General features: G+C 43.5%; 1 protein-coding gene across 3 annotated transcripts in view; it reads right to left on the reverse strand.

The window, feature by feature from the left end:
* The window catches only part of tln2b (talin 2b), a 131,626-nt gene that overhangs the window by 13,400 nt on the left and 92,233 nt on the right, over positions 1–25,993 (reverse strand). For all 3 annotated transcript variants that reach the window (XM_080437393.1, XM_080437392.1, XM_080437394.1), the window contains exons 24-48: positions 25,647–25,781; positions 25,339–25,467; positions 25,139–25,241; positions 23,935–24,143; positions 23,390–23,509; positions 18,753–18,950; positions 16,539–16,678; positions 15,802–15,895; positions 14,628–14,717; positions 14,386–14,508; positions 13,852–13,995; positions 13,363–13,524; positions 12,775–12,915; positions 11,493–11,674; positions 10,887–11,019; positions 10,681–10,782; positions 10,381–10,551; positions 9,947–10,093; positions 8,205–8,306; positions 7,981–8,100; positions 6,189–6,335; positions 3,920–4,086; positions 3,120–3,303; positions 2,128–2,253; positions 697–813 (exon numbers count right to left, since the gene is read on the reverse strand). In XM_080437393.1, the coding sequence (XP_080293519.1) occupies positions 697–813; positions 2,128–2,253; positions 3,120–3,303; positions 3,920–4,086; positions 6,189–6,335; positions 7,981–8,100; positions 8,205–8,306; positions 9,947–10,093; positions 10,381–10,551; positions 10,681–10,782; positions 10,887–11,019; positions 11,493–11,674; positions 12,775–12,915; positions 13,363–13,524; positions 13,852–13,995; positions 14,386–14,508; positions 14,628–14,717; positions 15,802–15,895; positions 16,539–16,678; positions 18,753–18,950; positions 23,390–23,509; positions 23,935–24,143; positions 25,139–25,241; positions 25,339–25,467; positions 25,647–25,781 (3,486 nt within the window). The remainder of the gene's footprint in view (positions 1–696; positions 814–2,127; positions 2,254–3,119; positions 3,304–3,919; positions 4,087–6,188; positions 6,336–7,980; positions 8,101–8,204; positions 8,307–9,946; positions 10,094–10,380; positions 10,552–10,680; positions 10,783–10,886; positions 11,020–11,492; positions 11,675–12,774; positions 12,916–13,362; positions 13,525–13,851; positions 13,996–14,385; positions 14,509–14,627; positions 14,718–15,801; positions 15,896–16,538; positions 16,679–18,752; positions 18,951–23,389; positions 23,510–23,934; positions 24,144–25,138; positions 25,242–25,338; positions 25,468–25,646; positions 25,782–25,993) is intronic.

Below are 25,993 nucleotides of genomic sequence, written 5' to 3' on the forward strand. Positions count from 1 at the left end.
AGCAAGAGCTTGTGACTAAATAATAACTACATTGGATCCATTGAAACACAGGTTCTTCTTTCCATTTCTTGAAAAGAAACAGTTTCGGTCTTTCGGACATAAGGTTCCCCCCCCCCAACAGTGACGATATACAATCACGTTGAAGGTACTTTGGTACACACTGGACTGAGTCACAGCTGCCTTGATATAGAATCATACTGCTGATAAAAGGTACTTGACTCCAGACTGAGATACAGGTACACTGATACAGGTGCTTTGGTACAGGCTGGACTGAAACACAGCTACTCTGATATAGATTATAGCTTCCTCGATGAAGAACTGAGGTGACCCACATGGACTGCACACAGCAGACTTAAGGGGAAACAAGCGAGGAGGACAGGCCCCTTCGATATTGATGGCAGTGTAATTGTGAGTTAAGTGGGCTGTGTTTTATTTGTCTTTGGCTGTAGCCCTGGGATTAAGCCTTATGTGGTGCTGGGAGGATCCACTGATAAGGAATAGCATTAAATCACAAAGAAAAGGGGCTCTTTTCCCCAATCCCTGTACTGATAAGAGCAGCAGGATAACAGTAAAAAAAGGACCATCTCCAGCACTGCATAGCATCGAAGGCGCTGGTTTGACCGCGTCCCTCCTTCCCGGACACCCAATAGGATCGGCGTGAGTGATGATGACAACGGGCCTGTCGGCCACGCTTACCGTCAACTCCTGTTTGATGCACTCGATGGTGGCCTCCAGCGCCCTCGTCCCGCGAGTGGCCTCGTCCTCCACCGCCTTCACCGTCTTCAGCAGAGACGTCACGTTGGTGACCATGACCTGTCAAACACAGGGGGACATGAATGACACTCGCCGTCGTACCACAAGGGGGAGCTCTTTCGCCTCAGACAGTTGGCCTTGTTTCCCTTCCTCCAACCCCGTCCAGATTCTATTACAATGAATAATGACTACGTTGGTAGAAGGTGGTTATTTAATGCGTTGCTGTGTTCAATCAAATTAACCAGATCAGCGAGCGCTCCGGGGAGAACAGAGGGATGAAGGATGTGTTTCGACGTTACCAGAGGCTGGCCTTGAATTGCTACTACTATAGCGTTGAAGCGGTACGCGGGAGAGAGAACTGTCTCCACTGACAATCATGATATCACAATCAGATGTGCTGTGCTGCATTTTGTAAAGGCTACATTGCGTCAAGGGGGGGGGGGGGATTTGAGCACCAGGAGTTTGAGAGAGGGGGTCCCACTTGGAGGTCACCATATGTTGGAGGAAAAGCAACAATCTGTCAACATGAGCCGGGCTCATGGGTGGGCCTAATTCCATTTATATGAGACACCATCAGAAGCCCTGTGGTACAGTTAGACGTACAAGAAAGACAGCTGGGGGGGAATGAAAATTGGCAGAGGGGGTGCAAGAAGGGTAACGGAGAGACAAGATCTGGTAAGAAGTTGTTGATGTGAGCTATACTGTACATCTGAAATCAACTTAATACTTTGATGCAGGCAGATTAACGGCCTTGATCAAGACCATTATAGTGGGAAGTAAAGATCAAAACATTAAAAAAGTCTGGCTTCTGGCTGTGTCTGCTTTTAGCGCTAAGCAGCTGTTTCATGTGACAATTCGTCCATGGAGACGGGGGGTTGTCACGACCACGGACAAGGACAGAGAGGGAATGTTTGGCTGAGCTTTAGTTAACAGCATCAGCTCAACTCTAAGGATACAAAGCAGAGTCAAATCACCACATGCACACTGCACGCACTGCATTGTCTACTACAGGTACAGTATGCACAACACAGTATATGAAAGGCACACACAGTCACACACACAGAGCATCCTTCTTTAGTGACACACTAGTGCAGCTCCTGTACAGAGCTGACAGAAAGAGAGAACGCTAAAACCACCCAGATAAGGACTGTCACATCATTGCTTTTTGACAATCCCGTGCTTTGTGCTTTGTGAGATATTGCATGAACGATGCCATGCCAAACATGTAGCTGTCCTACAAAGACAGAAGTACCACCCACACATCCCCACATCATATACTGTACCTCAATGAGAAAATAAACCCCCAGGTGATAAACACAGTAACAAAACATGCACGTTATAATCCTTTCAATTTGAGACCGTCTAGTTCTTTACCTTGGCAGCGCTCTTCAGTTGGTACATGGACGGATCGTCGGGCGGCTTGCCCGCTGCGCACTTGGTGGCGCCGATGAGCTCGGCCAGAGCCTTGGCCACGTCCCGCACCGCGTTTATCAGAACCACCTGGGGACATGGAGCTGGAATCAATACGGCACAATAGCCCGAGTATAGGTTTATCAGCAGCACCCCCGGGGACAGGATTTAACAGTGTGGAGCTTATCACTCCCACCTAGAGCCATGATACTTGTGAGAGGAGGGCAGAGATAGAGGCTTACACACAGGGGAGAGAGAGGAGGCAGACTGCAATTACAAAGAGAATCTAACCCCAGTGTCTGTGGAATGATAGAGGACATCCATTGTAGAGGGCTAATTCTAGATGATAATAATTTATATTGGTAACAAAGGGATAAAAGCTTCATGGGTGCACAGGCACAGGGTTGAATGATGAAGAAATCTAAATGATGGACATACAATTCTGAAAACAAGAAGTACAGTACCGTACTAATATACATGTGGTCAAAACCACCAGTTTAAAACTAGGACCATATCAACCATATCCACCACCACTTTGCTTGCGTTGATTGGTCAGGTACTGTCGTATCAGCCCAAGGGCTGATAATTGTTATCGACTGGAATCAGTTATCACCCTCTCTGTCCATTTATCACTCACCTTATCAAGAGTAAATAAAGGCTGGTTAAGTGATAAAGATCAATATATGGTCAGTTCATCAACGCTCATTCGCTCGATGCTGCAGCAAGAGAGCAACATAGACTGTGCACGCAGTAACGCAGTCGCGCTGATATTCAAAACTACAACCATTCTCCCTTCTAGGGACTAGAAGGCCTTTGCCACTAGGGGGCAAAGACCTCAAGAACCGCTGGTGAACCAAGCCTTCACAGTGAATTCCGGGTATTGGCGGATCGGACAGGAAATTTCCACTGAGACATTTTTAATAAACGTGTTCATAAACTACTGTTAGCGTGTTCACCTGTGTCTCGGGATCCTCGGAGCCCATGCTTGTTGCTCCCAGTTTGACCACCTCAGTGAGCTGGGTGATGGTCTTGGCTGAAGACTGGGCGGCCTGGGCCAGCCTGTCCTGGCTGGATGCGGCTCCAGCCACCAGCAGCTTGGTATCTTCCACCAGTGCCTTGGCTGTTTTCAAGATGCTCTCCCTGAGGGATGGGGAAGCTGTTCAGTCACAGTCTGCTCCAAAGTCACACTCGAGCAACTGGCAGCATTGCTTTGCTAAGCAGAAGGCAGGGTTATTTAATAACTGCAATTTTTCAATCGTTCTACTCTGCGAAAGGGGTGTCAATGTTCAGCTTTAATGTGAAACAGATGACAAATAAGATGGTCATGCCTATGCAAAAAAAAAACATTACTGAAACTGTGGTCAAAAAGTGGTCGATTTTGGACTGGATTGAGTGTGGGTAAGGGCTAGTTAACAAAGATTTTACCTAGCTCTCTGCTAGGTAATATCTTTTGTGCTGAACTATTTGTCATGTATCATTTCATCAATAATAGCATAATGTAAAAAGTATTGAATTTAATCTAAAACAAAAATGAATTGGCATATTATTCTAACACATTGCTACTGTATACAGTATGTATGCGCATATGGACTACATTTGTAGTCGGACTGCTTTCCAGTTAAAGGTAACTGTTTTCAGACCCATATGGGTCCATTTGGTTCCTAACAATCAACCATTTAGCTGGGGGACCCCTTGGACCCCCTTCGAGGACCCCACGTTGAGAAACAGTTTCGTAGTTGTGGCAAGGTCATTGCACCTGTGATCGGCAAAGGACTCCTCATTCTCTCGGGTGAGTGTTCCAGCAGAGGCAAACATGATGGTGGTGTCCAGGTCGGCGATGATGCCAGAGACAGCGCTGGCGGCTGTGATGCAGGCCTGGGTGCCTTTATTCCCCGCCTGAAGTGCTGACAGCACCAAGGACACCTGGAAGAAGAGCAGAGCACAGCGTGCCACATGACTGGTAGAATGTCAAGTACTATACTTAAGTATAGAGGTTCCTGTACATCATTTGAGTATTTCCATTTCATGCTACGTTATACTTCTACTATATTTCAGAGGGAAATATTGTACTTTTATTACTCCACTACATTTATTTTACATATTTAGTTACTAGTTACTTTGCAGATTCAGATTTGTAGTTCAAATTATGAATCACCTAATAAATTATTATATATTTTGGTAGGTTAAGATACCCAGCAGGATATAAAATCATTAAAATGAGCTCTACCAGCTTCAATATTAAAGTGATGAACAAATTTTTTCTCTGAAAAGGAAAAGTAATTTATTTTGACATGTTCAAATTAGGGCTAGGCCATCTAACTATAATTGCACCAAATCTCTGTCTGATTAGATTTTGATGACATAATAGAACAGCTAGAACAGTCAGATAAGTTCATACAATTACATCAGGAAAAGACACAATATCATGATATTATGATATCCAAAAACCTAGCCTCATGATCCATATCCATATAATATTAATTTATCAATAAGGGCAAAAAGAATAATGGCATTGGTATGAATAAAATCAATTCCCATCCCTACTTAACAAAGTAAGTCAAAGATCTGAGTACTCCTTCTTCCACTACTGTTCCACATGCAGACAGCTGAGACCTACTGACTGTTTGTACAAACCCAAACAAAAGCTGCAAGATGGTGGCAGGAATGTTCTGCCACCATCTGGCATGTTCCATGATGCCGATGACAGTTGTTCCTTTTTTCAATACCGTGTCAGTGGCAAGCATCGCTAATATAAAAGCTTTTATATCGTCATTGTCGGATGGAAACCTTGTATCTCCATATATTATTATTTTCAAAATCCTATTGGTCACACTTTACGTCTCTGTGGGTTTGACACATTTTGACAAATGATTTAAGCACTTACAACAAGTTGTGAGCTTGTAGATCTGCTATTTTCAAATTTTTTTAAAAACATTTCCAAAAATTCATTTCATTCCTATATTGACATGCCCAAAATAGAGACACCAACCAATGAAAAGTATTAGCGCATGCGACTAAATATCATAACTCCATTAGATCGATTGGAGCAGGTTTTAAATTTTCATTTCATGACAATTAACAGTCTTGGACACAGAAGGTTTCCACTCGACTACGAGGATATTCACATCATGCCGAGCGATCTGAGCAAGCTTGTCTTGAGACAGGGAACTGGCAGCAGGCAGAAGAGGGCGGGGCAAACCAGGCATTAGCCCAGACTCTGCCTCTGCCGCACAAGCAATCACATTAGGCCAATGAGTATGACTCTGCAAAATCACGCCCCCGTCTGCCCATCCCACCCCAACAAACAAACAGAAAGCCCTGGAGAGGTGCATTCCAGTGAGGCGCAAGGTTCAGAAATCCATACGCATGAGGCCACAAATTATTCAAGTCTGATATGAGCCCTGAATCCAATCATGCGCCGGCCGAGCAGAGAGAATCTAACGCGTGAGCGGTGGCAGCAGTGATTACCAGGGTCACAGCAGGGACATCAGGTCTATATCCACTGCCCGCATGTCATCAGGAAAATTTGCTCTTGAAGCATAAGCTAAAAAAGAAAAATTTAGAAAAAAACAAACACTGAACACAAAATTGGCATTTATCCTCTGGCTCGAAAACAGCAGAGCTTGTAGATCGGCTATTTTTGAAATAATTTTGAAATTGTTATGTGATTAAGTGGTTAATTAGATGGCATAGAAGTGGTCACCTGCACCACTTTAAAAAAAATAATCCACACTTGCAGTTGCACAGAGACATAATATTGAGGGACTGCGATAAAAACGTATTACAACGTGTCCTTCATCACTTCATTTGAAAAGCAGTGCAAAGCACAAAATACCTCCGGATGCTGACTTGATGCTGTGCTTTCACTTTGCCTCAAAAACACCAGAGAAGACAAGTTTGATGCTGAATGCTTAATATGACAGCCAGGTGCAGTTGGTAGAATAAAAAAAAACATGAAAGGGCTTCTGTGTGTGTGCAAGCTGCCGAGAAATCTCTGGCAGTTTCTTCTGCTACGAGCAGCTTACCTTCTCTGTAACGGCGCGGACACACTCAATGAGCTCCCTCTTGGAGAAGCTGTCGGTGGGGCTGACCTGCAGCGCTCCAGCCTTCTGGACCAGGTAAATGCAGCCGTGGCCCAGCTCCTGCACCCGCAACTTTATCTGGAAAGCCACCTGCAACGAACGACACAGCCAGACGGTCACCAGTTAACCCATTAAGACCTGAGGCCGATTCTATAAAACAGTTGATGTTGCAACATCAGTGGTTCTCAAACATTTTCATGTTAAGGACCACACAAAATGATATGTATTTGGCCTAAGACCCCCATCTCAAAATATTTTGTTCCAGGGACCCCCAGGAGCAAAGATTTGAGTTAAAATGTTCGCTTTATAAAATATATATTCAAAGATTTGCACACATTTTCAAGATTTTTCAAAAATAGCAGATCTACAAGCTCGTACCACAGCACTCTGTGCCGCGCTATGAGCTTGTTGTACAGTATATCTACTATTTTTGAATAGCCAAAGTATAAAATAATGGTTTAAGTGGTTACACAGATGCGTTCCCGGTCTTAATGAGTTAACTGCACGTAATTCTCCTATCTCTGCGCCCATGCACCAGACAATGGCAATCACGTCCTGAGCCGAACAAGCCTCTTATTATCAGCCCCGGGTTGGAAGGAAAACTGATTTCCAGCACCAGCAATGGTGGCACTACACCTTTAATTTCCTGACTGAGATTCACGGGTGGGTGGCACTTCATTATAAGCATCACTATAAGCTTTTTAGCCTTGTAGAGGTACAATGTCGCTATGGTAACCAGCTGGGCTTCCAGCAGTGTGTTATGTACAAGATATTGATAAGAGCCGTGTACGCTTATTATGGCTATGTTTTCACACATGCTGCCGTCCTCTGCAATTCGCAGACGAGCCTTTAACCCATTCAGACCGGGAACGCATCTGTGTAACCACTTTGACCATTATTTATATACTTTGGCTATTCAAAAATTGCAGATCTACAAGCTCATGGCGCGGCACTCGGTGCCGCGCTATGAGCTTGTAGATCAGCAATTTTTTGAATGAACATTTTTGCAAATCTTTTAATGTATACAGTTTTTTAAAGAGAACATTTTATAATCAAATCTTTGCTTCTGTTCTGACTCTGAGGGGTCCCTGGAACAACATTTTGGGTGGTCCTTGACATGAAAAAAGTTTGAGAACCACTGATATTATAGCAACATAAAAAAAAAAAAAATACTGTTAGGATTTAGAAGACATTTGTAGAATCCCCCAGAATATTAAGTTAAAAGATGTTCGCTTTAAAAAACATATATATTCAAAGATTTGCACACATTTTCACAATTAAAACAAAAATTGCAGATATACAAGCTCATAGTGCGGGACCGAGTGAGCTTGTATATCTGCTATTTTTGAATAGCCAAAGAAATCTATGAAATTACACAGATGCGTTCCCGGTCTTAATGGGTTAAGCGCAGACTATGTGGGTGCTGAGTGCGATAGATGGTGGAGGCGGTGAGAATAGTATATCCCTTTTTTATCTCGAGCTGTCGAAAAAGCAGCCTTGAGGAAGATGCGTTCTTTCAAAGACTGCCAAATATCTGATGCCTGTGTGAAAACATCAGAGTGCACTTTCTGAAAGAATAAGAGATAAAATAAAATAAAAATATTATTGGCTGATGTTGTCAGACAGGAATTTCAGAGGCACTGCATGGCGCTAGCAGTGTGATTATGTTGTAGTTTACTTTAACAACCGGTTCACTGGTTTTCACCCGTAAGCCATTGAGAGCATGCTTTCTCACCTCCTCTGGTTCTGCGGTGGCAGCTGCCAGACGTCCCTGGTGAGCCAGCTGTCCATAGTCCACTGTCACCTGCGAGGCAAGGCCACCCAGCTCTTCCGGGCAGGTCACCGATTTTGTCATCTGGTAGCACAGAGCGTACACGATCAGCACAGGGCTCATTAACCATGTTGACAAAATTTGATGAACAAACAGATCAAGGTGTGCAGTGTAGCCGTTCTACTCACCATCTCTTGTGCGGTAATGGCGATGGCCTTGGAGAACTTCACCATGGTGGTTTGGTAGTCCACAAATGAGCCCGCCGGCTCGGGAGGAGTTCCTTCATTCAACTGTGGAGGTCAAAACCCTAGCGTCAGTCTTCAACCCAGGCTTTAATAACTCCGGTGAACATGTTTTATGGGAAGCAGTTGGCCACCATTTTGATTTGGGTGGGTTGACAAGCTATCCTTAGCATCAACATGAACGAAAATGTATGAAAAGGGGGAGAATGAAACTGAGAGTTATATCTGATCCCAGCATGAGTATCGGACGATGTGCACGTCACCTTCAATTATCTGCAGGACCATCAGCACATCGGCATGTCACCCAGTAGGCTGAATGACAGCTGACAGGACTTAACACTTGTCATCTATTTGACTAATGAATGTCACTTAGAAGGACGTGCACTTCAGCACACTCACCCTGGGATCAATCTTAAAGGGACAGCATGCTTTGTCTTACGACTGTCAAGATGGGGGTAATAAGCGTCCAGAACTGAAAATCCCTACATGTTAGCAGGAACTGTTTCGGTGCATGTCGTTAAAATGTAAGCTGTAAATGTTTACAGCACCACCAGGGATCTCCAATATGTTTCACCATGGTTTCTTTAGTTTTTCTCTGTATCAATTCAGAGAGATTGTTAGTGCTCCTGGTTTGTTTAAAAATACAAACAGGTTGTCATACAAAACGGAAGAATGGAACTTTTTGACAGATGGCTCCCCGACGGGAGCTGAAGGTAATATTAATTGTGAGTATTATTATATTATTACCTTCAGCTTCCATTTCTCCATGATAAGCTTTGTCTCCTTTCTGACAAACTCAAGTGGTGTTGCGTGTTGCTCACAAAATAGATTATAGAAAAGTTTAAATATCCGCACAATGGTTGAAGCTCCCTAACAAATGTATTCAAAAGGCACATTTTGGACCGTTTAGGTCGACCATTTAGGTCTTCATCAGGCCATTTGCCTGATGAAGACCTAAACGGTCCAAACGTGCCTTCTGAATACATTTGTTTAGTAGCTACAATCCAGTGTGCAGATTTACATTTTAATGTTCTTTGCCTTGTTATCGAGCACCTGGCCTTAAACAGGTCTAGATAAGATGTGCATACATCATGGGGTTCTCATCTTAAACAAGCCAAGTGCTTAATGAGTCTTCCAGTTTAGTAGACCTTGTATTGTGAATTTGTACTTCCATGTACAGTGATTCTCATGTCTTACTAAATAAAATCAATCAATCAATACAATTTCCTCATTGAACTGAAGAAATAGTTGCCACATGGTTCCTGTCACATTCAACAATGCGATTGCCCACCACCCAGTGAAATTAACTTGAACTTTGAACGATTTGACCCTCTCCTCACCTGCTCTGGGTCTGCTCTGCTGTCAATCCCACAATCTCTTGCGCAGGATTCCATAGAAAATAAATTGCTTAATTGCTTATAAAGTGCTTAAAAAATCTCCTCGGTCTCAGCTTGTCACTTCTGATGTGGACCGTCCAGTTTAATAATGTTGCGACCACTTGCAACAGAATTCCCAAAACTGTGATTTTCAAGATTCAACTCGGCTCGTCGTGAATCTTTGGTCTACTCTTAACAAGGCTTTAGAGCTAGAGTGCAAAATGACTGCATCACACACACATTTCTTTGGCAATACATATGCATGTACACACACATGCATGCAAATGTGCACACACACACACCCTAACTCACCCTGCCTAAGGACTCAGCGATGGACTCCACCATTCCTCCAACCATGCCCCCCTCGCTAGCTGCTTCGTTCAAAGTCACCATGATGTCATCCACAGCCTCCTTCATCAGCTGGGAAGCCTCAGAGATGGCGTCGTGGGTGTGGCAAGCCTGAGGATTCAGCCAACCGTCAGAATCGGAAGCATATCTCCAAATGCAATAAATGCACAACACACACACAGCTGGTATAAGAACCACAGTACATGCCGTTCCACACGTGCGGAGATGACAGTGAGATCACTGAGTTGAGGCAAAGTGGTGCAATGAAGTGACAGACACTATGCACAAAACAATACTCAATGACACAGTGTGAGACAGCTGTATGGTCATGCTACAGTAAGCATTCTTCTGGAATTCAATTGCTACTAAAAAGCATAATTGGTCAATTCTGTGTATACCTTTGGGTTTCCCCCTCCCTCCTTGGCAGCATAAAGCATCTGCAGGGCTGACTCAGACAGGGTCTTTGTCTGGTCCAGTATGGTCATCTGCTGCTGGTGGTCATGGAGCTTAGAGGCCAGGCCCACAGACGCCACAATGAGGGGCTCAAAGTAAGTGGCTAGTTGGGTTACCTGGGGGTAAGAAATGGGTTTTTACCAGAACGGTCTGAGGCAGAACTCACTCATCAGCAGCATAAACAGGGGCTCTCTTGTAAAGCCTCTAAAGACTGGAGGGATGAAGGAATATACGCGGACTGGTACCTTGTGGCCAAGCTGGGCGGCTTCACCTCGCGCTGCCGTGGTGATGGGATCAATCAGGTGACCAATCTCCTGCACCGAGGATGTCAGCTGGTCTTGGAGAGCCTGGCGGGATGTGTCAGAAGAGAATTATAGTACAACTCGGAACATTAAAAGAAAAAGCAGTCAAGATGGAGTGCTTTCTCTGCAGGCGGCGTCTCTGAACTCACTTCCATCGAGATGTCGTCTCTGCAGGGCAAGGTCTGGCCCACAGCGGCTAGCGAGGCATGCTCGATGTCCCGGATACACCTATTGATGTTGTCGATGGAGTAGTCACATTCTCTCTGCCCCGGTGCCTTGTCCCTGTCAACAAGGCAAAGAATAACGACTAAGACGAGGGAATATAATAGTCCATGTGAGATTTGGAGTCAGCCGTTCTTTAGAGGGAGAATGAACGCAGGGTTACAGCAGGACTAAGCTGCCGTGTGAATGCACGTACAATAATTGGAGGGTGATAATGAACAGAGAAGATACTTGTGTTATGCACAGCAGGAGGGACGAAAGAAGAAATGTGATTTAAGCAGCTGCGTAGTTGCTCGCCTCCATGGCAGAACATGCACTCCTCTTTATCTCTGCTCTACAGTGTTCACTGGCTTTTTATTATAAAGTCAGAGGGAATCTCAGCAGCCATAAATTACCATGGCAATTTATCGCTTAAGTCGGAACAGCTTTGCAAAGAACGAAACCGCCACGCTCAAGAAACCAAGCTGTATATACTTCCCCCGTAAACTTCTTCTGAGTAATTCTACACAGTGGCCAGGTCTAGAGCGGATTACCTGATGGACGTGATGAGACTCTTGATGGAGTCGGACACGGTCCGGGAATGTCCGGCCAGTATTGACCAGGTGGGCGGGTCTTTAGGGTTGAGGACCAATAAGCGTGCTGTTTCCAGGAGGAGGGAGGAGCTGTCCAGCATGGACCAGGCTGAACGCACAATGGGCTCTTGGGCCGCTGTGCCCTGGTTGGGGGCAGAAGTACAGATCAATGTCAGCAAATGAACAGCTCGGGTCAAGGCTCAATAAAGCTGTAGTTTTCAAATGCTTTGTGCGCAAGGCAGACCAAAGGGCAAATCAAAATGTCAAGGCACACCTGTATTCAAAACCACCACTGATTAAAACTGTATGTCTCTGATACTCCACCAACACATCGTACTCATTTTACACACACAATTACACTCAAAGGACCACAACTCTCAAGCTTTTTAGTATTTTATACTTTTGACAGATGCTTTTTCTGTACAAATATGCAATGTAATATATGCATTTCTGTACAAAAACATCAATCAATGGCCAATCAATCAATCAATCAGTCAATCAAGAAAATCGAGAGATGCTAACCACACAGGTGTAACAGTGTTGTTATTGGGAAAGGTGCAGTTCGAAAGGCAGCTTTACAGAGATGCTGGGAGAAACACCTTTATGATCCGAGCCAAATCCTTCCCCCGACAATTAGATTAACAAGCTGAAGATTAGAGCAGCTGCACTGAGAGAGAGCGCCGTTAAACACTGCCCTCCGATAGATTATAGCCATAAAGCTTTTGGAAGTACATGAGGACTGTTCCGCTCAGATTGTAAAAATAAAAATCCATCCGGTTTCTCCATGAGCCTTTTTTGACTTTAGAAGAAAAAGAGTAGAACATTGCACATCAATCCAATCCCCCCCAGCTTCCGTAAATCTACTGCTGGTGCTGGCACGGTATCTGAACCACTGTTTCAAGGAGACTGACTGCAGCAATCCCAAATATATTCATGAAATCTCTTTGAGAAGCAGCTTTGAGATTTCTCACAAAGAAAATAATGAACCAAGCAAATATTTAATATAGTAAAAAAAAATCTAGTAACGTGCACCAGGCTTTCAATAAAACATTAATTGTATCCATCAATTATACTGTATACTACATACTCAGTACAGTTATGTTTATGGGTAAATTTTTACACTCTCTGAGTTAAATTAACACTAAGCATGTGACAGTGTATACAAAAACGTAGGAACATTTGAATTTGAGGCCATGCATCAAAACACAACCCAGCACATGCTCACACACTGTACTGTACGTACCTCATTGCTTATCTGTGCAGGAATGCTAGCAAACTCAGGGTTGTTGGCAAACGTGGACAGGTTCTCCACCGCTTGAAGGAGGGGGCTTGTCGCTACACGGCACCTGTTTCTGTTCTCCTCTGAGAAATCCCCATCTAAGGCCTGAAAGCAGGTTGCCAAGGGATGTCTGTTACCACTTTAAGTCATTGACACAGAATATTTTATTACGATGTACTATAACCACATGTGATTGATTGAATACTTTATTAACAGTTTGCAAAGACAAGAACAGGGAAGTACAGTTCAATACAAGGTCTGGCAGATTTTAAACCCAAGAAAGCAGTAAGGCTTGTTTCCATTGGGGTCCTTTGTACTCAATTCATCGGAAATTAACATAAACCCTAGGCGCCGAACATTCAGCAAAGTTTGTAAAGAATTTGGCGAAATTACCATATCTACAAGCTCACAGGGCCTTGTAATGTAACGCATTGTGAGCTTGTAGGTCGGTTATTTTCGGCAAAGAGATTTGGTGTTGAGGTAAAAAGGAGTGGACCAAGTATATCCCTTTAGTAGTTAAGCAAATGGATGTATATTCATATAGGGGTTTACCTTGATGGTTTTGACAAGGTTGGCTGTGGTGTTGGCCACCTCTTTGGCTGACTGGACAAACTGTCTCCTAGCGACAGGGTTAGAGGTTTTGGAGGAGGCCAGGCGGCAGGCATTACAGAGGGCTGAGGTATGCTTGGCTACAATCGTTGCTGAAGACAGGACCTAACAAATGCACACAGACAAGAGTTACAAGTAGTGGACAAACTGTTAAAACGTAATATACTACACAAGAGATAATCCTCTGTGAGCCAATACGGTTATCGAAAAATAATAAATAAAGCGCTGGGATAATAAATAAGACATGAACAACAGCTGGGCAAGATATAATAATTTCTCTTGATGCCTTTAGGCTGACGTTAACGGTATTCAAACTTAACAAGCCATTTGATAGAAGTCACAGAGCACTAGACATTATAGCCCCCTATAGGGGTCTTTTTGCAGTATAAATGTCCATGTAATGTTCAAACATCACTGATGGACTGATCTCACCTGTGACGGACTGCTGGCCGGGTCCACTAGGTTCTGACAAGCCATCTGTATAGCCTGGTTGGCCCGTGCAAACTGGATGGGGTCAACCAGCCCTTCATGACCCGATTGGCTATTTGGATCAGAAACACCTACCAGATATGAGGCCTACAAGACAAGAGGAAGGGAAGGGTTAGTCCAGTTCCCTCCCTGCCTTAAGAGGAGAAGCTGGGGAACAGAGGTATGTTATGCATCAAGTCTTGAGACAAAAGGATAAACAGATATGGGAGAAGAGCAGAGGTACTGTAATGAGGCTGATAAGGAGAAGAGAGGGAGGACATTAGCGATATTATCGCGATAATCAAAATATGCTTAAAACTTAAAATGGTACTTTTGTTAACCACTTGAACCCCCAGCATCCCAATTCTGGGGGGAACGTTCGCCAAAAATAGTTAACATTTTTGGAAATTGTACTGAATTTGCAATTTTTTTATCACGATAAACGATAATAACGATTATCGTCCCATCCCTAGAGGAGAGGAGGTCATAGTGAGTCACCTGTCCTGCGGCCTCCGTCAGCCCACACAGGGCTTTGGAGGCTACGGCCACACTGTCCCCGAACGACGGTACGTCGCCTGTCCTGCAGTGCTGAGAAATCCCTGCCATCGACTCTCCCAGGACCTGAGGACGAGTGGGAAAACGTGAGGAAAACGGGAAAGAAGTAGAACTTCTGCTGCTAATTACAGGTATATTATGAACTATTCCTGACAGTGACAACACGCGACCAAAGCCTGCTGTACCTTTGAGTTCTCCATGACGCTCTCGATGCAGTCGAAGTAGGACAGCTCGCTGACAGGCTCGTTGGGGTTGTCTAGGAGCCCTCTGACAGCCTGGGTGCGGTGGGAGAAGGTAGAAACGTTAAAACCCCCATGGACACACCACAGTGGATTATGAAATTACTATTAATTTCAGATTTAACCCATTCAAAACGCATCTGTGAAACCAATTTATCCATATTTTATACTTCGGTTATTCAACAATAGCAGATATATCAAAGATTTGAGTTTAATTTGCTTTAAAAAAATATATATTTTCAAAGATTTTCAAAAATGTTCACGATAAAAAAAAAAAATAGCAGATCTACAAGCTCATAGCTTGCGATGAGCTATGAGCTTGTATATCTGCTATTTTTGAATAGCCAAATAAATCTAAAAATGACACAGATTCTTTCCCTGTCTAAATGGCTTAAAATGGTAAAATGCCTCTCATTTACAGGTTTAATCATAATTTTATGCTGTGATTCATGGTATTCTTCAGATTCCTTTCTTCAGTTTCATTTATTTGGACAGCCATGCGTGAGAGAGGGCTACTGAATGTCAAAAATGCTTGCTGCAACACAAGTGTCATTAGGGCAGCGTTAGCGAAGGCCATTAAAAAGTCAGACAGTGTTCTCTGCTGATGGTGAGATAGAGAACAGAGAGCCGGTGATAAATGTCAGTCCATGGGAAGAAGATGGGGGCGTGAGCTGAAGGGCCTTGGGGCTCAGCGGAAGTAAATGACTGGCTAATTATTTCCCATGGAGACAGAGAGCACTGCACCGTGTGCGAAAACATTGTCGATACGAAACCCCAATGGCAACGGGGACAAATGAATGGGCATGTCTTTTCGAATGCCACGGCGACATCAATCAGAGAAGGAATAGCAACAGTGAGTACATCAATTCAGGGAGGGGAACATCCATGTTTGTAAAGACTACAGATAACAGGGATATTGACTGACCTGAAGAGGTGAGGAGTAGTGCTGTGTGTATGTGTGTGTGTGTGTGTGTGTGTGTGTGTGTGTGTGTGTGTGTGTGTGTGTGTGTGTGTGTGTGTGTGTGTGTGTGTGTGTGTGTGTGTGTGTGTGTGTGTGTGTGTGTGTGTGTGTGTGTGTGTGTGTGTGTGCATGCGTGTGTGTGTGTGTGGGGACGGCTACCTCTAGCTCCCTCAAGGCATTGTCACACTCCTTCTGTCCCGCTGCTTGCTGGGTACACAGCGTGATCAACTGGTTAATGCTCTCTGTGACCGCTCTGAAACACATGGGGCAATCACATTGCTATTTTCTCACATCTCTCTCTGCATGCAAACACAACCTGCCTTTGCTCATACACGTGCCTATCAAACACGCACGCATCCACCCACGCACACGCACACGCACACGCACACGCACACGCACACGCACACGCACACGCACACGCACACGCACACACAGATATCAGCTACACAAAACTATGGCTATTGCCGTCCTCTCTCTCCGTCTCTCTCTGTGACAGTCTTAACAGTGCAGAGGAGTGCCGGGGCTGCGTTGAGTTTATGTTCAGCCTTGCTGAGCACAGGCAGGCTGCAGCCGAGGCTTCCATCTTCCTAATTAGACAGAGAGAATTCAGTCAGGCCCAAAGCCCTGCGGGACCGGGCTGCCTGGCTTCTCTCCACCAGGGGATGAGGGGGGGGGATTCTCCCTCCAGCATAGAAGTGGCAGCAGAGAGAGGTTTTATGACATTTAAGTATTGAATATTTAATGACTCTCAAGAGACTCAAAACTGAACGGGAAAAAAAATAAGTTTCAGTTTACTAGCACAATATAGCACATACATAAGGACATGCTCAACACAAATGGCTTTCGGTTTGTTGAAGAGGCTTATGTGACGGTTTCTATCTGCGACGCTGTCTCACCTTGCAGCCACAGCTAGCAGATTCTTGGCATTGGCTGCACCAGGATCCACAGACAGAGACTTGGCAGCCAGCAGCAGCTTACTGGATGCCATAGAGATGTTCTTCAGATTACCAATGACTTGGATCTGGTCATCCTGGCTCTGCACACACAGCCAAAAGGGACAGAGATAATGCAGCTGTCTACGATAGGCTGGATAATTAGCAGTATGGTTAAACATGGTCAAATTGTCTGTAGATGTACGTAATTGGAAATATAACAATTCATCAGTTGTTTAGGAATGATGTGGGGGTATTGTGGGGAGTGTGTGCTTTTGATGTGTGTCCCGCCACCATGGCGCACCTATCCCCTCCTTCCTCCCACAGCAGGCCTCTATAAACCTGATTAAGGTCTGTGTGTCATGGTAGATCAACTCCACTCCCAGACGATCTTTCCAAATTAATGAGCCAAATAACCGGAACAAGAACATCGTCAAAGATCTCATTACATGTGAATGCACAAGTGCTCTTGAGGACAATCACGTGCCTAAATTAATTACATAAAATCACTCTAATTAGCAAATTAGTCAAAACAGCACAGGTGCCAAAGTGACAAAAATGCAGGAAACCGAGGTCATCCCTATGTAACCGGGGTTCTATGTTTCCTGGGTTCTTTTTTTATTTATTTTATTTATTTTTTACGTTTGTTTATTGGATTTTAACAGAAGCATTCATTGCATACATATCCACAACATATTGCATTGCCCCAAATGAAAAACACAAAGTACAGGCCTTACAAGACAAAAGTGAAATAAGATACAAACTACAAAAAGTGCTCCTTGGAGCACAGGTCTCCGCCAGGTCAGTTAGGTTATTGTGGCCTCCTGGCCAATGTGAAAGGGGTGCCATTTCTTCTTAGGCCTTTCACGGCATTCGGACACTGCATTCACGATTTGAGGAATTTTTCTCCAAAAATGTGTTTTGCTAAATTAGACCTGCTGGTGGCGCTATAACAGGCCAATGTGAAAAGGGTGGCATTTCTTCCTCGGCCTAGAGGGAATGTGCGTGCAAAATTTCACGGTAATCGCACACTGCATTCCTGATTTAAGGCATTTTGTTCAAAAAGGACCTATCCTGCAAACTTTGGAAGCCAATGTTAGCCAATTAGAATGGAATATGAAATATCGGACACATCCGTGTTGATCACATGACTATAGAGATACTGTGTACCAATTTGCGTGATTTTTGGACAGAATATGAACGAGTAATAGCAAAAAAATGTTTTACAAAATAATGAATTGCATTTTTTATAGCGCTTTTCCAAGTGCTCAAAGCGCTTTACAATGGTTCATTCATTCATACAGGGGGGGGGACATTGGGAGGTGGAGCGGCGAACAGTCGACGCCAGCGACCCCACTTTTCCCACATTCACACACCAATGGTGGCAAGCTAGCGCCAACCGAATCATTGGAGGCAATGTAGGGGTCAGTGTCTTGCCCAAGGACACTTCGACATGTGGACAGGAGGAGCCGGGATTCGAACCGCCGACCCACGGATCATTGGACGACCTGCTCTACCTCCTGAGCCACAGCAAAAGTCAGCCTCCTGGTGGCGCTCTAAAAGGCAGATGTGAAAAATGCAGGGCAAAGGTTTTTCCTTGGCCTCTTGGGGGTGTGCGTGCAACGTTTCACTCAGATCGGTGTAGTTAGAGGTAAAAACGCGAAACGGCCTGTTATAGCGCCACTATGAGGCTGATTTGAAAACTTTCAAGTGGCATTTCTTCCTCAGCCTAGTGGGAATGTACGTGTAAATTTTCACGGAAATCGCATGCTGCGTTCATGATTTGAAGCATTTTGTTGAACAAACAATGCATCAATAGCACATGGTTCCACATGGTTTGCCCCAATATCTCTGACAAAGAAATGAAAATGTCTGTCCAATAATTGTGGAGGGATGGACAAAGCCAAAACATCTGCATGAAGTCTGTCGGAGCGTGTTGACATCTATCACAGGCTGACGATACATTCTCATAAATTCTAGATAAGCGATCCTTGGTATGTTCCCAGGGTTCTATGTTTACTCTCCCAACCACCCAATGATTAATCAGCTATCATTTTGTCAATCATAGCTTTTAGATTTCATCCCTCTCTCTGTAGAGCTTAATCGGGCACCATATAAATTAAATGAACATGCCTGGCAATGGATAAAAAAGAATTTGGCGAGTGTGATGAAACTTACTTGAGTGTGGCCCGCCATCTCGATGCCGGCATCCAGAAACTCATCAAAGTCTTGGCTGAACTTCCCAGAGGCCATGGCCAGCTGGCCGCTGGTGCCTCGCGAGGAGTGGACCACTTCTCCTGCTGAGTGGTTGAGCTCAGCTGCGGACTGGTTCAGATCTGTCTGGGCCTCCTGGAAAGCCTTTCTGCAGGGGGGAAGCTTCAAAGACAGGGAGACAGACACTGGATCAACAACTAGACCCATACTGTACTGCAATACTTACTTAGAGCATCACACAGACTAATGTTTTGATCATAGGTTAATTCAGTGTGCGTTGATATTGGACTGGCAGTGACATAGGCAGTGTCGACAATGTATCTAATGATTGCCTTTCTTTCCCATATAGATAATATTGTACTTTATCTGGATAATAACTACAGCATTTTCAGTGACCAACATTTGATTTGGAATATTCTCTTCAATGCAGTTACCTACCGTATGTACATCTAAGGGAAGCATATAAAAATACCAACATCATTTTCAAACATAATTTGGTCATCGGAGTAACAAGAATTATTTATTTACATATTCTTTGTAAATGAAAATGCCAAAACAATTATTCTTAACGTCATGACCCCATGTTAAGTCAAAGTATTTATTATGATATTATCATACGTCATATAATGAAAATTCCATTATTGGCACAACCCTAGCAGGGACATTACCTTTTTTTTTTTTGGCTCAGATTATGGAAACCACAAAATACGTTATCATAATTATGCAGACGACACACACACATTTACATAACCATATCACCGGACTATGGTCCAATACAAGCAATGAGTAAGTGTATTGAACAAATCAATGACTGGATGTGCCAGAATTTTCTTCAGTTAAACAAAGAAAAAACTGAAGTAATTGTTTTTGTAGCCAAGGAAGAACGATTAAAAGTATGTGCTCAGCTTCAATCGGTATTATAATATTAAAAATCCAAAAATGTTGGTGTAATCATGGACAAAGACCTGAATTTCAACAGCCTCATTAAGGTGACTAAAAAGGGGCATATCTCCACCAGGCAGAGTGGCCTTACCCAGGGTTGTGTAAGTCATGGGTTAAAATTAATAATTAGACCTATTTCATCCTGAACCTGGGACCTTCTGCTTCCCAGGCGAGCACTCTACCCATTCAGCTATGGTTGCAGCCATCAGGACCCGAAGACGGAGCGGGAGAAATAGCGTTGCAACGGCATATGGTTCAACTATTTGCATAATTGCATTTATAGCACGTTTGCGCCTTTGGAGGTGTACTCTATAGAGGCCCCTCAACATGCGATTCCAGTTCGCGATTGATTGGATGTTGCGTTCATGATATTGCTTTTTCGTTGCAAACAGGAAAAAAAAAGCCCCTCCCACTAACATTTGGAAGCCAATTACAAGCAAACAGTATCGGATATAATAAAGCTGTTTGATACTCATTGTCACATAACTCCCAAGATCATGTGTACCCAATTTGGTGGAGATTGGTTGAAACAAAATCATGTTTCTGCAACAAATAGTGTCATTTGTCACATTTGTGATTGCAATGTCAGCCTCCTATCAATTTAAGAATATCAAGGATTAAAGGACTTATGTCTCAGCAGGATTTGGAAAAAACGTGTACATGCATTTATATTCAGTACTCTTAAGCTGCCATTCACACTGAGCACTATAACTATAAGTAAAACTATAAAAATATAGTTTCAAAAATCGTTCTAAGTCAAGTGGATGGCAGAGTTCACACCAACTATAAATCAAAATACAATGGTGAACGTTAGTTATAGTTATAGTTATCTTTATAATTATAGTGCTCAGTGTGAATGGCACTTTAGTCTTGACTGCTGTGTAAACGTATCATTACAGGTCTCCCTAAAGACATCGATCAGATAGCTGCAGCTGATTCATAACGCTGGTACTCAAGTCCTCACCAAGACCAATAAAGTAGATCATATCACTACACTTCTCAGATCTTTACACTGGCTTCCTGTCTACCAAATAATTTATTTCAAAGTACTACTGTTGGTTTATATAGCACTGAAATCCATGTCTGATCTTTTACTACGTTATGAAACATCCACAGGTCTGCTTTCTGTCCCCAAAGAGTCAAAACTGAATATGGAAACGCAGTATTCAGTTTTTATGCACCAGAAATCTGGAACAACCTCTCAAAAAACTGCCGGTCTGCCACAACTCTCAGTCATTTTAAATCAAAGCTGAAGACTTTTCTGTATGCCACTGCCTTTTATCGGGGCTTTTGTTTCATTTATTGTGCTGCACTGTAATCTTACTTTTATTTTAATGTATTATTATTTAATAATACATACAATTTATTTAGCGCTTTTCTTAGTACCCAAAGTCGCTTTAATGTATGGGTATTTTCTATTCTATTAACTCTTTTAATATCTTTTTTGTAATCAAATGTCCCTTTTTAACGTATTACTTTTGCACTTTGTCTCAATGCTCTTAAAGCAGTAAGGATATGTAATAATTACAATTACAAAATTAGGTTTCAGAAATAGTGAAAATACATGCAGTATTCTGTCTGTTCTCTCTGCCTTGGATGCTGGGGGCGTGTCCACCGAGGCTTACTATATTTGCATATTCCCCAGGATGCACTTTGAGGTTGTTTACCTAGTTATTTGAATATTGGAGTGCGCTAGGAGATTATGTTATGGGTCTTTATGTGTTATGTTGTGTTGTGTCATAGTGTTCATTTGGTGTTTGTTTTTTATTCTTTAGTTACCCAGGGTAGTAACTGGGCACACGTGCTCATTTTCTGCACCCTGCACATAGTGACATAGACACACACACACACACACACACACAGACAGACGCACACATTAAAACCTGCTAGCTGCCAGTACAACCACAGTTTATACTGTTAGCCACTGAGTAGCTCCACAGGAGTAGTTGGGGGTTCAGTGCCTTGCTCAAGGGCATTTCAGCGGTGTTGGGGAAGGGGTGAGTGGTGGCCATTCACTTTCCCTCCCAGGTTTTTCCTGTCGGTCCGGGGAACGTTCCGGCAACAAGTGAGCTCCTCTAACCTTTAGGCCACCACTACCCCATTTGTGTTTATATATGTGTTCTAGTTTTTTTTTGTAACACCTTGACTGTAATGGCTGTTTGTTTTCACTACCCCCTCTGCCTTTTTTCCTCTATGTTGACTTGCTTTGTGTGGCTGTGTTTTGTGTTATGCTTTGTCATACGATGGTGTCACACAGCAAAAGTAGCTGCAAGCGTTTTGTGAGCTTGTACATTGGCTTTTATTGTCCTGCGACACTGTAGTATGATGAAGTAGCTCAAGGGCCAGTTGTTGCAATGCTGTATAAACAAGCGTAGCCAAGTCCAATTTGTGTTTGTGGAACCATGTTTTTTAGATCAGCCTTTAAACCTTAATGGGGAAGTTAAAACTTTTAGGGCTGTTATTTGTTACCCTTAAGCGACTTGAACTTGGGGGGACGAGGTCAGAGGAACTCCCTCTGGTGGAGTACCTATGAGCATCCCCTAGTCTGGAGAAGTAGTTTGACAGGAACTGTTCATTTGAGTATCTTGAAAGCCAGAGCCATTGAGAGCTGGGAAACTCTTTCTTACACCTTGAGCACAATGAAGTGGTCTGGGGTTAGGTGAGACCTGGTGTGCAAGTTGAGAAGCAATCTCACAAGCTTATTTTGGGAAGTCTGCAGTTTTCAGTCTTCAGTGGGTGGCTTGGCGATGCTAGTGTACCATGAGGTGCAAGCATAGTCAAAATGACACTGGATGAGGGCTCCGGCGAGAGTCCTCAGAGCACTCCTGTTGATAAACAAGGAAATATTGCTCTTTGATTGACTTTCGTGATCATTTTGATGCCCTTTTTTTTACCAGAAGGTTTGTCCAAAATACAACCCAAAAAGAAGGTAACCTCATCTTTGCTTGTGACTACTACATTGTCACCGACTCCTAATAATATGGATTTCGTTTTTCCCAGGTGTAATGATAGGTTGTTATCGGAAAGTGCAAATATACATCACTTGTATTGAAGACTGTAGGTATTGTGCATCATCAGGTCTGATTTCCACCCTGCCCAAAAAATTACTCAAAATATATTCAAGTGGTCTTATTTTTTCAATTCAGTAAAACATAGTTCCCAAAATCTTTTAATTTTCAGCCATGACTCTCACATGTATAATGTGATTAGAAACGCATAATATCATTTCCTTTACAGGGATTTTAATGTTTTGTGTAAAGGACCTGTTGTTGAAATGTTATACAAATAAACTTGCCATTTTAGTGCTTAGTGCTGACCTGTTCTCAAGTTGAAACAATTCAAACTTTGTCAACCACAGCGCTCATCAAAGCTTCAGCAACCAATAGGAGTGAAGCAGAGGCAAAACCAAAACCAGAGTGGTGTCAACAGACTATTCATCTCGCAAATATATGGGGCAACTGAATGCTTGATGCTAAGGCTAACGTCTCCACTTGACAACAGGATGGCGCTTGGTGCTAAAAAGAGCTCTGTTATTTTTAAAGGTCTCTGGTGGACACATGGCCTAATTCTGTGTTAAGAATAATAAAGGATCCTCCTGTAACACTCCATAATGAAAGATGTAAAGGGACTCCCCAGTGCAAAGCAACAGCAAATCTCACCGTGTCAACCAGCAGCTTCTTACTAGCCTCTCCAATACTCCTGAGAGCCATGTCCACATCCTTCTGGCCAGGCAGGCAGTTCACACAATTATTCAGGGAGTGGGACACCGCTTTGGCCACCTGAAACACAGCACAATGCTCCTTCAATGGGCTACCATAAGTCATTCTGACAATGCACGACAGTCCCACAACACAACAGCAAGTGAGTGAAAACAGTGCAAATGTAAATTGTGGCCACAGTGGCACACAACAATCCTTGTTACAAATGTATGCTGCTGTCACAGACACATGCCAAATAATATGTTTATCTCCAAGAGGGCTGCCAGAAAATGAGCATTTTTTACTGTGGCTCTCTTGAGACAGCACTGCCAGGCAAGAGAGATGGAGGAGAGAAAATTGCACTGCTAAGAGGGGATAATTGTTATGGAGAGGAGAGATGCTTACAAATCAGTAGGGGAGAGAGAGGGGCCAGACATGATCATTGTGATGTTAAAACTAAGCACCCACTGTTTTTAGTTATCCAAATTACCAGTAACTAGGCTTACCTGTGCCAGTCTCTGCTGACTCTCAGCATCCCCTGGGTGAACCAGAGCCTGATTAGCCTCATGGATGAGCATGGCAGAGCCGTCCATGACGCACTGGGCTGAGTCCAGCATTGCAGCTGCAGCCTGGGGCTCCTTGGTGCTGGCTGCCACGCCCCTGGCTGCCTGGGCCAACGTCCTCAAGGCCTGTGCCGTTTCTCTCGCAGCGACACCTACCGTACCAATATGCAGGCATGTAGTTGAACAAGCACAAGTGATTTCTCTACAATGCAGGGTGGCTGACAGACATTCAGAGTGGCTGACGTCGACATTCTCCTGTGTTTTACATCGTGGAACAATATCTCTATTGGCTCTATTCTAGCCAATGACGTACTAACTGAATAAACTAAATTTTATTTCATGAACTGCTCTTACCAGCAGTCCTGTGATTAACTAATATAAACATTATGGTATGCATGAGTTCAGTCTTGACTAGAATAGTGTTGGTAATGTGCAAATCAGCAGGACACTAGTGAACCATGCCATAATGAAGGCAATCTGTAACACTTCCATTGTTAATGCAAATGCGCTAATATAGTCACATGTGTTCCCATGTGGGAGCTGGCTTTCACTTATTAGCTATACATAAAGCTAAGAGGAAAAGCAGCAAATTGCATTAAATTGCATTATCCAGATGAGTGGACCCGGTTGCTGATGGAAAGTTAAATCTAGTGAAAATAAGATTAATGAGTAGTGTGTGGCACCCTGGGCCCGAGCGTGAAGCACTGCCTGGGAGCCCTCATTGTTAGAACCCACTATTCAAATCTGTCTTCATCTCTCCTCCCTGGAGAGCATCAATTGAGCTGGAATTGAGGGCGGTAAAAACAGCCAGGCCAGTCTCAGGGCTCTGCGTTTGGCTGTAACAATAATACCACCGCTAAATCAGGTTGTCAGCATTTCCTCTGACTGCCATCTCCACTTCCAACTTGTTGTTAACAATAAGCAGATTTTTCTATCTAAAAAATGACTTGCAAACAATACTTGTATAAGTCATTCAAGAACACAGTAAAGTTTTGAGTATAGTTAACTCAGAGTGTACAAATGTAACCAAATCCATTTGGTTGTATACACTACATTTGTACACTCTGAGTTGTACACTCTCAGAGTGTACAAATGGATACATTAAATTAATGGAAACTGCTCTTTGAGTACACTACAGTTTTCATACCTGTATAATGTTCATTGCCTTGTGCAGCGCAGGTCAGTAGTTGGGCCATAGAGGAGCCCACAGCCTTAGAAGTACTGCCAAGGTCCTGAGCACATTTCTCCAGCTATATGGACAAGAACAGCATCTATCATTTCAACATACTGAGGTCTGCAACTTTTCAACCAAATGAACTATACTGTAACTATTAATATTGTACTGACTGATTCCCCAGGAAGAGGCTTGAGTTGGCCATCGATGACAGACATCTTGGCATCCTGAAGCTCACATCTGAGTGTCTGGACTGTTTTGAGGGCTGAGTCGATCTCCAGAGGACCACAGGCGTCGTGGGCCTGCACCAAACACATTACTCATGATGAGGAACCCCTTTACTAATCAGAATTTAAAAAAAGGGACAATGCACAATGTTTTGCCCTTGGTGTCTATCGTTCTCAGTGTGATCAGGGATCAGGAGGTCTCCAAGTTCACCCAGGAAATAAAAACAGCTTACACCAATAAATAATAAGTTTACCTTCTGGGTGGCAGTCCTGAGTTCTGCCAGGCAGGTAGCCAGGTTCTTGGCACACTGGCCCAGTTGCATAGCAGCAGCCTGGTCAGCCACTGTAGGAACTGCTGATTTAGCAGATGTGACCATCTTACTGCCAGGCTGGGGGACAGAAACAGGAACATTACAGCAGCAGTACTGTACCAACAGAGGTAGAGGACAGTTAAAGATGCATAGCATAGCACACACTTGCCGGCATGCAATTCAAAGGTTTGCTAACATTATGCAATTGTACAAGCACTATAGGGACACATCTTCTTTTGGCCATGTGACAGAAAGGGTGTTAGGTGAAGGTTGTAATCCAGTGAGAGTGG

This window comes from Gymnoscopelus braueri, assembly GCF_963280865.1.
Source record: "Gymnoscopelus braueri genome assembly, chromosome: 9".
NCBI classification, from domain to species: Eukaryota; Metazoa; Chordata; class Actinopteri; order Myctophiformes; family Myctophidae; genus Gymnoscopelus; species Gymnoscopelus braueri.